The following is a 13,715-nucleotide window of genomic DNA, read 5'->3' on the forward strand; positions in this document are numbered from 1 at the left end:
AGTCCCAGGGCGCGGGCAACAGGCATATCATCACCTAATGATACTAAATGTTGTCACCCTGGCACGGGGAATAATGAGTCCCAGGGCGCGGGCAACAGGCATATCATCACCTAATGATACTAAATGTTGTCACCCTGGCACGGAGAATAATAAGTCCCAGGGCGCGGGCAACAGGCATATCATCACCCAATGATACTAAATGTTGTCACCCTGGCACGGGGGATAATGAGTCCAAGGGCGCGGGCAACAGGCATATCATCACCTAATCATACTGAATGCAATCATAATAAATTATTATAAATGGCAATAATTGTTAAACGGTTAAATTACCTGATGGTGGAGACCGGCAGCTGGCACAACGTTGTGGGGCTGTCGGGGTCAGATCCCCGCAGGCTGGGGGGAGGAGTGCTGCCCTGAAAATGAAGAGTCATGGAAATAATTACAACAACCTGCCTGTAATTCAACCTGTACAGAAAAGTTAAACTTCTTAATCTTATCCTATTTATTGTCTGTACGGTATTAACGGAGATGCACCCAAGTACTCGGGAATAATCGCACCCACCCGCCAGAGGCGCCACTGAGATCCTTCGGCCACGTCCTCGACGCTGGTCTCGTCGTCCTCGTCCTCCTCACCGACGAGCTGCCCTGGGGGCGGCTGGCACAGGAACTCATCGTCGCCCTCAGCGTCGCCGTCAGCAGGCGGCCGCTGCTTCAGGATGGACGGCACGTCGGGCACCAGCGACGCGGCCGGCAGCGCTATGCGACAATTGAAATCTCCAAGCAAATATTCACAGCAAGTAAATTCTGGGACCCAAGAATTTCACGCTAGAATTTTGAGTTGCAAGCAACTTTTTCCTATTATGCCTGAAATATGTGTAGAGTAAAATGATTTTGTAACATTGCAATCGAGAAAAGATAAACCATTGTTGGTTTCAAATTCCATGGAGAATTTTATTGACTAATGTTGGAGGATTAAATATCAGAGAAAAGGGCCACATAAGAGGGATGCTTGACAAGTAAAAAAGTATCATCGACATATCGGTTATAGAAAACAGGTTTAAAATCAGGAGGACAATTGGCCAGCGATTTAGTCTTGTGAAAACACATGAAAATATTTGCAAAAGTAGGACCTAGTGGTAGACCCATGCCCAAGCCGTCAATTTGGCTGTAAAATTTGCCGGCAAATACAAAACACGAGATTAAAACAGACAATTCAATAAGAGATTTAAAAATTCACGTTTCAAACCCATGACTATGGCATTAATCTCCTTGAACAATGAATTGAGGCAAATATCAATAGTTTCATGGAGAGTTATATTTGTAAACAAATTATCTTTATCAAATGAAGCCATAGTCAAATCCTGAACATTGGTGAAACTTTTCAAGCGGTCTGCGAAAACGTAAGAATTGTCTACCGTATATTGGTTGGTTGTCTCAAACAGTTCAGCACTGGGACCAAAAATGTAGCAAGATTGAAACTCGGAGTGTTGTAAGCATCAAAAATGGGTCGAAACTGAAACTTCGAAGCGAAATATGGCATATGAATCTTTGGCAAGCCATACAAAATACCTGGGCAAGAGCCAGAGGCATAAAGTTTCAAATAAGTTTCAGATGAAAGTGCAGCGGAATCCTTAAGTTTTTTCAAAAAATTATTAATTTTATCCTCAATCTTCAAAATTGTTTTAGCAATTGGATCTGTAATTTCGATAAATTTAGAAGGGTCTGTAATGAGAGCAGAAAGGCTACTGCTGCAACCATTGCAGTCAACCAATACGACTCCCTTGCCCTTATAAGGCTTACAAATGATTACGTCCTTATTTTTGGCCAAGCCCTTTAACAAATGGGTGTCACGGTGTTGGAAAAGAGATGAGAACATTTTATAAGCTTTGAAACAGTAAAAATGACGGTGAGCTAGGCTTTGCAAGTTGCCAAGAAATTCCGGACGATCGGTAATAGAAACATTTTGTATGCTAAGAGCAAATCTTTCAGAGGCTAAAAAATATTTATAGAAGTCCAGTTTAAAAACAGGCCAACAAAAATCAAGGCCGAAAGCAAGCAAGAATTTGGTTCGTGGTTCCAAGTTGTATGAACTAAAATTGGAAACGACTTTACCAGGGTTACAAGGAATAAGTTGGACTTCTTGAGCGCGTCCATGCCGAGCAGTGCAATGTTCCGGTGTCCGGTGATTTTAGAGTTCTAGCTTACACGACCGGTGTTGCTGACCTGCGCTCAATATTGCCTCATTACTTGACAGAAAAAAACAACAGAGTAAATATGCATCGGTGAGCTTGAAAAATATTTTTTCCTTATGCACCAGTAAATAAGAGATGGTGAGACATATAGCAACTGACCAAAAATTCATATAAATGCAATTAGAACAGGTCCACAAAAATATAATATCACAATGAATGGCGTCACATAAGATATTAATTTTCTATTATTTTGTTCCAAAAAAACGTTGAAGTCTTCGGAAGACTCAAGAAATTACGACAACCGTCCTAAGATGTAAACATTCTCCATGTAAATCCTAATCTAAACAAAGCCATCAACACCGCGTCTCGCGCTGGCAGTCGTGCCACTCTAATGGGATTGGATTCTTTGAGGACAGAAACTCGATCTGATCTCTAGCAAGCCTGGAGTATTGCACGTGTCCAAGTTTATGGTCAGGAAGCGAAATATTATTGACATTAATTAACGGAAGTCGCGAACGGTGCACAGAAAGAACTCCTAAAATTTACATCGAAAATACATCTGAACATAGGCTTTACGAGCATTAATGAATTGTTAACAACGCTGGCTCGAGAACAGAGCAGAAGTTGGAGGTATATTACTAGAAAGTAGGGAACGTTGGAGGCCAAACGCCATCAAAACTGGAGAAGTTGGGGGTATGATACCATTAGGGTTGGGAAAGAAGGAATTATGATACCAGTAAAAGCGAGAATTTAGAGGTAGAATACACTTAGAAGTAAAGTTGGAGAAGTTGGAGGTAGAATCTTATTGTACAACCGCCGATCACTTCGTTCATGTCACCCGTTATCTCAGTGTACCAGAGATCCTGCTATGGATACCCTCTTGTCCAGTTCTAAATCATCAAGTGGCTTTGTTGTTCTTTGGTCAGAGCAACAGAGCAACTCATCATCATGGACAGGCTTGTGTTGCACAGCCATTCTTGTCGACCAAAATTCATCTGTTGAAATGACAATAAAATGACGCTATCGATCAGAGCTCATCTTGCCTCTCGTGCTGACCTCACTGTATTGAGTGCGATAATTGGCCTCATAAATAAAGGAGAATTTGAATTTGAACTAAACAATACAGGATTATGAATCTTCATCTCAAGTTTTTGCCGTGAAGCTAATAACACAGTTCTAAAACCAACTAAATGGTATCCCAGAATTTATTTCGCTTTCTACAAGCTCAAAATTCCCCATGAAGATGGAAATTGAAGTTAGTTGGACTTCTTATACGCGTCCAATATTATAGATGTTCACTTGTTCACAATATTATAGATGATATTTCAGCGTTTTCTCCTCGAGAATGATTTAAATGCTGAGATTTTCATGTTTTTCCTGTCAATTTTGTCCTGCCCTGTCATTCTACATTGCGATGCAGTCTCTCCTCGACAATAATTAACTGCTATCAACAAGTATTTTATGTCTGGAGCGTCAACCCTCGCCTGCCGCGCGGCCTGTTAAATGAAACGCGTGGGGCGCAGCGGCGAGGGGAGAGCTCAAACAATTCCATAATTAGGGCTTTTGAATCTGACAGCGCATATCAACGAAACGCTTAATCATTCGCACGGGACGGAACAATTATGTTTTAGTTCATATAATTTGTTGTTTAATTGGTTCCATTAGACCGTAGAGTTTTTAATAGGAGAATAGTAAAATCATCAGTGTAGCAGCAATGAAATTGAATTCTTTTCAGCTTTTTCAAGCGAAATCCACTATTTTAGTTGCACAGTTAAATATTAGATGAATAAGGAAAATGGAATATGCACTGAATATTGTTCACTTGCTACAACATCGAATTTAAGAGCTCCTGAAAACTTCGATGCAATTGAAGTCGATCGCACACCCTCATGACACGCTCCCAAACTTTGAGTTCACAAAGAACTTTTTTCGTCCAATTGTGGGGCCGCCAATTGCGCAAAATCTCTCACGAAGTTTCCCCGCCGTTGGTCCGAGTTTGCCCTGTAATGAGGAGGCGTTTTGCGCGCCAGTTTCTGTAGTGACAAGCCACGAACTTACAACCGTGAACACCTTCATTTTCTGGCACTTTTCTGAGTCGAGGAATATTCGATGGTATTTGATAAGGTGTTGTGCTAGAAAGATGAATCTCCGCTGTAAATATCACTTAAATGAAGTAAATACTCACTAACCGATGTTTAATTTACAAGTAAGTTCTATTAAAGGTGCTGATCGTCAGTTATTTCTTGTTTAATTCACATAAAAGAAACTAAACAAATTTGCTTGCTCCTACAGCGCTTGGTCAAAAAATGTAACTCAGTACTCACTGCAGTGAGTGACAAAGAGAGCATTTTCTCAAAATCGACGAAAACGTGAAGTCACAGATAGACAAACAGGCGGACGGACAGGCGGACGGACATGTGGAACGCAAAATTGCCTTTTTTCATAAATGAGAAAATGCGTAAAGAGATGGTAGACCACTATGTGGCATCACAGAGACACGAGCTAGACCACTTGACCACTTCATGGTATTGCATCAGCCGGTAGATCCCGTCATGGTATCACAGAGATGGCAGACCATGTCATGGTATCACAGAGACGGCAGACCATGTCATGGTATCACAGAGATGGCAGACCATGTCATGGTATCACAGAGACGGTAGACCACATGGTATCACAGAGGCTCTGGCTAGACCACGTCATGGCATTACATGAGATGGTTCGTCTTTCCCTTGTATCACACAGAAGATAGCCAGCTTTATTATTTTACAATATATTACAATCATTAATTATCAAATTTGGTTTTAAATAACTTGCCATCCAACATTCTGGGAGAGCTTCTGAGCTCCAAGATTGCAAAATTTTGCTTCTCTTCGACCTCCGGAGCAGGACGCTGGTCCAATAATTGATGAATTTCTGGCCGAAGGAAGAAGGCTCAGAATTTAGCTATCGGCTGCGCGTCGTCTGTGGAGACAAAATTACCTGATTATCTTCGCTCTCCTGGAATCGCTTTATTGGTGAATGTAATTACTCATTTCTAGCGATGAACGTAGGTATTGAGAGACTTTATCTGAAAAATAAACATCGTTCATAGTAAAGATTTCATATGTTACGGTTTGATAAGTAAAAGTGAGCCTCCTAATTAGAGTGAACTAGTAAATTGAGTTAGTAAGTAAATTAGATTTTAACAGGTGTTAAAATGTAACAAGTTAACATATAAATAAATTCATCAATGGTGTCTGCTTCATATCATGGAAAAATTTCATAGGATATGCGAGTCGTACATAAATCAAGCTCAGTGCAGTTGTAGCGTCTACGTTTGAAATTATGAATTAATAAAATATAAATATTTAGGATTGGAAATAAAAGGAAAATTCGATTTATGTGTGAAGTTGAACGTCACCACCTTGAACACGGCAGTATTTGACTTCCTTGAAACTTGTATTATTTTGGTTCATTGCAACCGAACCTCTTATTAGAGTAAGTAATCAAGTGTAGCAACTGCCATTCTGAACCATTTCCTTTGGTTTAATAGCTGAAATTATTTGGATTGTTTATAAAATTATTGTTTACTTCGCATTTATATTTATAACTTGCAGCAATCAGTATTTATGCAGGCTTAAATACATAGACCAAAGAATTGATTGGAAAGCGCCATCCTTTTCCTGCTTCATATCTGAGCCTAATTGGCCGTGTGCTGTACAGTGAGTTTTGCGTGAGAAAGCACAGCCTTCAAAGGTATGTACATATTAGTTTATTCAAACTATAAATATTAAATTGAGAGCAGCCAAGGCTTCCTCAATCGTTAATCAACGAAAGTCTACAATGTTTTAGTGGCACTTGAATTTTGAGAGATCGAACTATTTTAAGAAATCGAACTTTTTAAAGGTTGGAATCTATCAATAAAGAAAGTTTGAGATTTTATGCAACAACATGTGAGATGTTAACAGTTTTATCAGTAAGCAAAGGATCCCAAACTAACTTGATCAAACTCTGCACTCTTTCGCTCAGCTCCTGTGATGAGATCTAGAATGTTCCGTTGGAGAAAGTTGGAGTATTTTTTCCTATCCTTAATACGACCATTATTCTGTCGCTCAAACTTTTCACGCAAGGGCCGAATAATCAATCAACTTCTTGTGAAGCGCTCCAAAGTTTTAAATCAGCTTCAGAATGTTGGCTATCGTGACAAGAAGTGAAAATATTGAAAAAGGAAAATCCCATTATCATGAATTATAATGAATTTATTAGAACACAATTGAATTTGATTACTTTAGCTTCCTCTAAAATTGATTACATGATGGCTTCCGTACTTCAGCCATCGTCAACATGGCCTCGTGAGATTGATTGTTTGGGCCTCAGTCCCATAGGTAACTATAGAAGCCAAGATGTTACTCATAGCCCTGTTGTTCTGTATGCATGAGTTCCAATGGGCTGTGGATGAATCATCATTGAAAGAAATGGCAGGGACAAGTTTAGCTATGTTTGTAAACGGGAAATAGTCTGTGTTCCTGGAGGACATTGGGTGGCAGACAGTGAAAGCGACAGAGTTAGCGAAAAAGCCGACTCTTTTTTTGTTCGCGTTTCCGCATTATCGTCATCGGAAAATATTCATGGAAAATATTCGTTCACCAGCAATGGAAGATGGAAAATCACATTTAAATTAATCTATCTTCTGTTTCTGTAAAGAGCACACTGAAAGCCTGCCCTGATGTTGCTGGTAAATTTACGTGTTAAAGGAATAGCTTGGTTACCCCAGCCCGGCAGGATACCCAGCGCGCCAGGGAGTCTAAATGCTTGCCTCTGGGTTAATTGTGTGGTAGCATAGATACCAGTCTAATACGAGAACCTCAAATAAAATGTTGGAGTATGAGATGTTCAGGGGAACACGTGCTGTAATGATTTGAAGCTTCCATTAGTGCGGGCTTGTATACGCTGCCATTGTGGATGCAATAATATATTCTAGAGTCCGCTTGTTTGATGGAAGCCTGGCCTTAGAAATAAATACGGGGTTTATTCGAGCCCGTAGCCACGATAACATCGTGTCGGGATATTGTACAAATTAGGAATATTGAAATGAGTATACCGATCATGCGGCATTTTATACAGGGAATTAAGTCGAAGAGAATGTATTCGAAGGTTCTAAGCGGAATTTTGCTGTTCAGCTGTTGCTGTGCTAGTTGTAAACTGATCTTTCTTTAATTAAGTTTCTTTGTTTCTAATTGTTTTTTTGTGTTATATGCGATGCAGTAACATCATATCCATACCATTCTCCAAATTTCAATGCATCATAAAAAACATAACATGTCCCTCAGCATGAACATTCGTCAGCAGAAGTCACTAATGTACGTGTCACTCACAATTAGCCTCAGACAAACGGGTAAAATATTAGATAACATATTCTATTATGAACATTATTGTTGAAACAAGAGGACAAATCGACAATCATGCTGCAGTTAGAAAAAAAGATCCCATTGTACAAAGATTCAACAACTTGAAAAATATATTATCATTTCTATTTATGCGAATAGTAAATACATTTTGATAACTTTCGGTTATTTTCCATCATTAGAATGAAAATGTGTGAAAATATCCGAAAAATACAGATATTAAAATATAATCTCCTGATAATAATCCTGAGAGTGAAATAAATCTCCTGATAGTTGTTCACTCTCAGTGACAGACAATAAGCCGTATATAACAAAATCATTATATAGAGTTGAAGAAGAAAGCAAAGATATCAAACATAACCTTGATGCATAAGAACAGCATAAAAAATGTTGAGCACTGTAGCTCACCATTGCTTTCTTCCATGCTCAGTTGAAGATGACAAACCGGAGCAATATTGTCACAAGCCTACTTTACAAAAAGGATACGTTGTTAGTGAGCGCAAAATGACTTGCATTGATGGGTGCTGCGTGTACAACTTTAAATGTTCTCTATAGCGTACAACCCTCCTCAGGTTGCTACACTCAATACTTTAAATTAATTCGATTAAATAATTAATTTAATTAATTATTAATTAAATTTATTAATAATTATTTTATAATCAGCACATCAATGTGACTCAAAAAAGGTAATACTTGATCGAATGGTCTCAGCTTCTACTGCTTTATTTATTAGCCTAATAATTTTATATATCAGCGCTTAATCTGTTATATAAGGTCCATAACTTTTGGTACAGGTAATGTCTTTTGTGAGAGAATGTCCCGAAACGTTATGTATTGATACCTGATTTATTCATGTTTTATTCCAAACATTTTACAGAGAACACTAAAATAAAGCATATACAAATATTTTATGGTAGAAACAAAAATGAAATTTGTTATTTTAGGATCAGAATACAATTAGAGTATCACGTGTGGCCAAATCTTGATCCATCTGAGAGCATGGCCGGCAAACCTTCTTTCATTCTTGCTCTGGATTTCCAAGCACGTAATTTACTGCTCATGGATGACGTTTTGAATTCCAGTGGCACGCTAACTCCAGATATTGATGACGCTTTTACGTCTTCTTTACCGTCGTCATTATCGACGTTTGGTTTCTTCAACGCAAGCCAAGACACGCACAATTCCTACCTCGACTCTGACTCAGATTTTTATATCTTCAATGAGCCGCGAGTCAAGATTCCGCTGCTCGTCCTCTACTCGCTCGTCTTTATTCTGGCATTCTTCGGTGAGTCTACATGAAGATTTTTAAATTTTTAATGTTATTAGTTTGTCCTGTTTCTTCAGAACATTGCAAAGAGTTCAGCAAAGACATATCACTTGCTTTATAATTAAACTTAAGGCATGATCTCTGTTCAATACAATGAAAGGTATGATATGATCAAAGTCCGCGTTTACTTCACAAAAATCTTGATGTCGAATCAATTGCAGTCTCAAGCCTGAAGACAACGCGCGAGCCTGCAATTGCTGTTAAAATATGTCTCGGGCTTCAATTAAGGCTACGTGGCAGAGAACTCCATTGCAGTAATTGCTTGGCTCTTAAATTCTTGGAGTCAAAAACCTTCTGAAGAAAATAATTTCCACTCGTCAAAAAATCTAACGAATTAAATATTCGTTGCAACACACATATACGTTGCATTAATCTCAACCGATTTATTTTTTATAGCACCTGAAGTAATTTATATTTTTATATCATTACCTGAAGTAATTTTTTGTTATAATAAATTTCGCGCAGGAAACTTGTTGGTGGTGCTGGTGATGACGCTGCATCGACGCATGCGCAGTCACACCAATTTCTTCCTCACCAACTTGGCCGTAGCAGATCTCGGAGTGGCCGTGTTTTGTGTGTACCAAAACTTCGCCATGTACGTCATACACGAGTGAGTCATGCAAGAGTGAGTCATGCAATTGTGAGTAATGCACTCATGAGTCATGCTGTAGCGAGCAATATTGTCTATCATACAATAGTGCTTTAAACTGGTGCAAGTCGACCCAAATATCACAGTTCTAGTATCCCGAATACCGCACATGTTTCCAAGCGCCTATTGCATGCTTGAGTGTTGATATCAACCGGGGTCAGATACGAAATGGAACTTGCTGTTGTGACTTGAGTTCCCTGATAATCCAAATAAATCTTAATATTTACTCATCTCCTGACCTATCTTTGGACTCAAAAATTTTATATTATTTGGCTTAAACAATCGTCCGATTAATTATTCTTTATCAAAAATATTTGCATACCACACATCCAATTTTTAAAAAATCTTCATTTCACTTAACCAGAGATCAAGAAAGACTCCTTAACAATTAGCTGCTGCACTGGAGAAGAAAGTCTGCTGCACTGGAGAAATTAAAGACATTTTGCCCCTCTTCTCAGAGTGAACTGAATAGCCGTGAAAACTTTGCGGGAATTTCACTGCATTTCAAATTAAGAACGAAACTTCAGAATCCCAGTCTAATTTGACGCCTTCAGAAAGCACCTTGGATTACTTTGATCTCTTGGAGCAGACTATATTTTGCGCAGCCGTCATAATTATCATGAAACAAATTATTTTTTAACACATCAACTTCAATTGCACAATTTTTACCAACATGAGGAGAACAAAAGCTTTGTGTTTATTGAATAATTGTTTAAATCCGTTCAGGTATTGTGTTCTGACATAGAAAGGAACAGATATGCAAAGAAAAATTTGCATCAGATTCTTGATGCCTTGCCAGTGGTACCTGGGATAGTTCCAGTGCCTGATGTACCAGTCTTGTGCCCTGCAGCTGGTACCTGGTACAGTTCCTGTGCCTGATGTACCAGTCTTGTGCCCTGCAGCTGGTACCTGGGACAGTTCCTGTGCCTGATGTACCAGTCTTGTGCCCTGCAGCTGGTACCTGGGACAGTTCCTGTGCCTGATGTACCAGTCTTGTGCCCTGCAGCTGGTACCTGGGACAGTTCCTGTGCCTGATGTACCACTTCGTGACGTCACTGAGCTGTACAGCGTCCGTCATCATTCTGGTGGCTGTGTCGGGGGAGCGATACCTCGCCATCGTCGAGCCTCTGCGCGCCAAGAGCCTTCTGACCAGGAGGAATATGGTGGTGAGGCGTGGTGGTGAGGCGTGGTGGTGAGGCGTGGTGGTGAGGCGTGGTGGTGAGGCGTGGTGGTGAGGCGTGGTGGTGAGGCTTGGTGGTGAGGCGTGGTGGTGAGGCGTGGTGGTGAGGCGTGGTGGTGAGGCGTGGTGGTGAGGCGTGGTGGTGAGGCGTGGTGGTGAGGCGTGGTACTGAGGCGTGGTGGTGAGGCAGTATTTTAGTTGCTCGTTCTGAGCTTGATGACAAAAATTGCTGGAGTGGAGAGACATGAAGCCTAATGCCAATGCAACACTAACTCATTTATCTATTCGTGTTTATCAAAAAGCAAAATGTCACAGTTGGTGCAAGATACGCTTGTAAAATATTTTTACTAAACCAAGTAACATTTGAGTACGCAACGACAGTCATGGTCAAAACGCAGGCCACGGTCTAAACTCATTAGTAGTCTCTTAATGGATCTCTGTAATTCGCTCATTAGCTACTTTGATGCTAAACTTAATGACTCGAACGACGAGTTAAAACATAGCTGCCGCTCATCATGAGCATCAATGATATCATATTATTCATATAATTTGCATTGAAATTATAATGGCACAGCGTTTTACTCATCATGAACATCAAACATGTTATATTGTTCGTATAATTTGCATGCATATTAGAATGACGCACAGTTTTGCTTAAGGGATGAAAATCGCCCACGCATTTGTACGCCTGAACGTTTATGCTCTTAGTCTGCATAAAGATTAATGCGATATTTTATTATTATAGTCATCCTCGTGGGACAATATTTTGAATCACTCTTTAAAGTTCATGAGAGAAGTACTTTGCACTTGATAATTTCATTCAGTTTCAGAGATGATAACTTCCAAATTTCACACATAAATAGTTTTTATTCAGTATTCTAATAATGTATCATATGGGAGTAGATATAATGAGAAAAAATTAACACTTTCGCTTCAGAGATATGAGCAAAGAAATACCTCTATGCCATCTACCTTTAATTGATCGCAGACGTTGGACTGTTAAAAGTACTGTCAAAAATTTCATGCTGGTTTGAGCTGAATTTTTAAACAAGGTAACAGTGAAGTTATATTGGGCGGCAGACGTGTCGCATCCCACGAAGCGGCATCAGCTTGGGAAAAATCCAATTTATTTCCAAGCCTTCAAACTACAATTCGAGTTTTATGTGAGGAAAAACCTATCTCTACTGATATAGCGCTGTACGAAACAAAATAGTGAGACGGGCTTGCTAACCATTGACCGAAACATGCGGGCTAGCAATAAATTGTTCCTGTAGAGCTTTCCACTACAGCTCTTCGATCATGCTGAACAACATTACTAATTGAATTGAACCCACAATGCGCAATTAATTGATTGTGATTTCAAATTTTCGGTAAATGTGCAGAAAAACCAATCGATAACAGTTGTAAGAATGTTGTAACCAATCGATAACAGTTGTAAGAATGCGCACAGAACGCAGCAGAAAACGGAAGACAAAAAGAATTGTACCGTATCGTGAAGCGGCGGACTGGACAGAGTACCAGCACCGGACAAACTGTTGCAGTGAAGAGTGTAAACGGGAGCTGCTGAAGAGGTAGGAGGCCAGAATGACGAGATGAGAGGAACATTTCCAGGAAGTTCTCAATAGAGAAGCACCAGAGAGACCATCACAGGAGGAAGGACAGGAGCTAGAGATCCCAGTTGAGGCACCAGACGTAGAGGGAATACAGGCCGCACTGATACTGAAGACTCTCACGAATGGAGGTGCCCCTGTGGCAGACCAAATTTCAGCCGAAATGCTTACTTAATGCAGATATCGTACGGACCAGCCTAGAATTAAAGCGGACATTTGACTTGATTTGGGAACAAGAGACAGTTCCAGCACAGTGAACCAAAGGACACATTTGCAAAATCCCAAAACGGGGGAAACTTCAGGATTGTGGAAACTGGGGGGAGTTACATTGTTGTCTCTGGCCAGCAAGGTGCTCAGCAAGATCCTCATCAACAGGATACAAGGTGGAGTGGATACAGTGCTCTGGAACGTACAAGCAGGCTTCAGGAAGAGCAGAGAAATTGTCGACCAGATAATCATTCTCAGAAACATCATAGAAAAAGCCAACGAATGGCTTACAACTGTTTACAACTGCGCAATTAATTGATTGTGATTTCAAATTTTCGGTAAATGTGCAGAAAAACCAATCGATAACAATTGTAAGAAAAAACTGAAGAATTTCACCGTTCGATATTAATAAAATAAAATTGCCTCACTTGCAGACGACGATGGTGCTCGTATGGGCCTTCTCAGCCCTCTACTCCTGTCCTCGACTTCTTTACTTCGAGGTAATTTTCGTAGAGCTTTTATGGCAGTGAAAGCTGTGATGTATAACAACGACTGGAATTTTTATAAGTCGGATAATGATAAACCTCAACAATTAGTTAGAGCTTGAAATTATGCTTTGATATACTGAAGTGCTTCAGTTGCTTCGCTTAGTGCTCGTGAACTGAGTTATTTTATTTGGTTTGAATCTAGTTTGCCTGTTCGGTGTTTGAAGCCGTGATAGCAAAGAATTTATTTAATTTACTTGATGTTGAAAAAACTTCCTATTTTCATTCTATTTTTTTAATTCAGCAATATTTTTTTAAGAAATCTTACTCAATCAAAGACTTCAATACTTCAGAAATAAGGTCAAAATAATTTTACCAAAACATCAATTTCGGAAAGCGCTGATCAACCCAAACGTTTGCCTCGATTGCAGGTGGCAGAGTACCCCGTTGAAGGCGGCAAAGAAGCGATGTGTATTTTACGCCGTGATCTCTTCGACACGAAAATATGGGACGTGGTCAGCCTGATTTTGCTCTTCTTGTTGCCTCTCCTTTTGCTGACAATTTTGTACCTGAGAATCGCTCATGTTTTGTGCGCTTCCTCTAAACTTCTTGCCCAAGTTTCATACTCTGAAACTGGGAAGTTCATTCGAACGAGCCCGAGACCATCGGCCTCCGTGACGG

At 39.9% G+C, this 13,715-nt stretch overlaps 2 protein-coding genes across 2 annotated transcripts; one reads left to right on the forward strand and one right to left on the reverse strand.

The window, feature by feature from the left end:
* Nucleotides 1-152: 152 nt before the first annotated feature.
* LOC125178175 lies at nucleotides 153-1,250 on the reverse strand. Its single transcript, XM_047881325.1, has 4 exons — nucleotides 1,247-1,250; nucleotides 563-756; nucleotides 331-413; nucleotides 153-210 (listed from the first exon to the last, which is right to left on the reverse strand). The coding sequence occupies exons 1-4, from the start codon at nucleotides 1,248-1,250 to the stop codon at nucleotides 183-185; spliced, it is 309 nt and encodes a 102-aa protein (XP_047737281.1). The 3' UTR covers nucleotides 153-182.
* Nucleotides 1,251-8,553: 7,303 nt separating this feature from the next.
* Nucleotides 8,554-13,715, forward strand: LOC108680727 (trissin receptor; the record flags this gene model as incomplete). Its single annotated transcript, XM_018169613.2, is given in 5 exon segments — nucleotides 8,554-8,861; nucleotides 9,369-9,513; nucleotides 10,559-10,718; nucleotides 12,984-13,049; nucleotides 13,466-13,715. Coding segments are annotated over 5 exon segments (907 nt in total), but the record flags the coding sequence as incomplete, so codon positions are not given.

This window comes from Hyalella azteca, unplaced genomic scaffold (genome assembly GCF_000764305.2).
Source record: "Hyalella azteca isolate HAZT.00-mixed unplaced genomic scaffold, Hazt_2.0.2 contig7632, whole genome shotgun sequence".
NCBI classification, from domain to species: domain Eukaryota; kingdom Metazoa; phylum Arthropoda; class Malacostraca; order Amphipoda; family Hyalellidae; genus Hyalella; species Hyalella azteca.

Coding starts and splice junctions, on each gene's coding strand:
- LOC125178175 (XM_047881325.1), bottom strand. Junction 414..562: donor CTCAGTGGCGCCTCTGGCGG/GTGGGTGCGATT, acceptor CTTCATTTTCAG/GGCAGCACTCCTCCCCCCAG. Junction 211..330: donor CTGCCGGTCTCCACCATCAG/GTAATTTAACCG, acceptor CCCCCGTGCCAG/GGTGACAACATTTAGTATCA.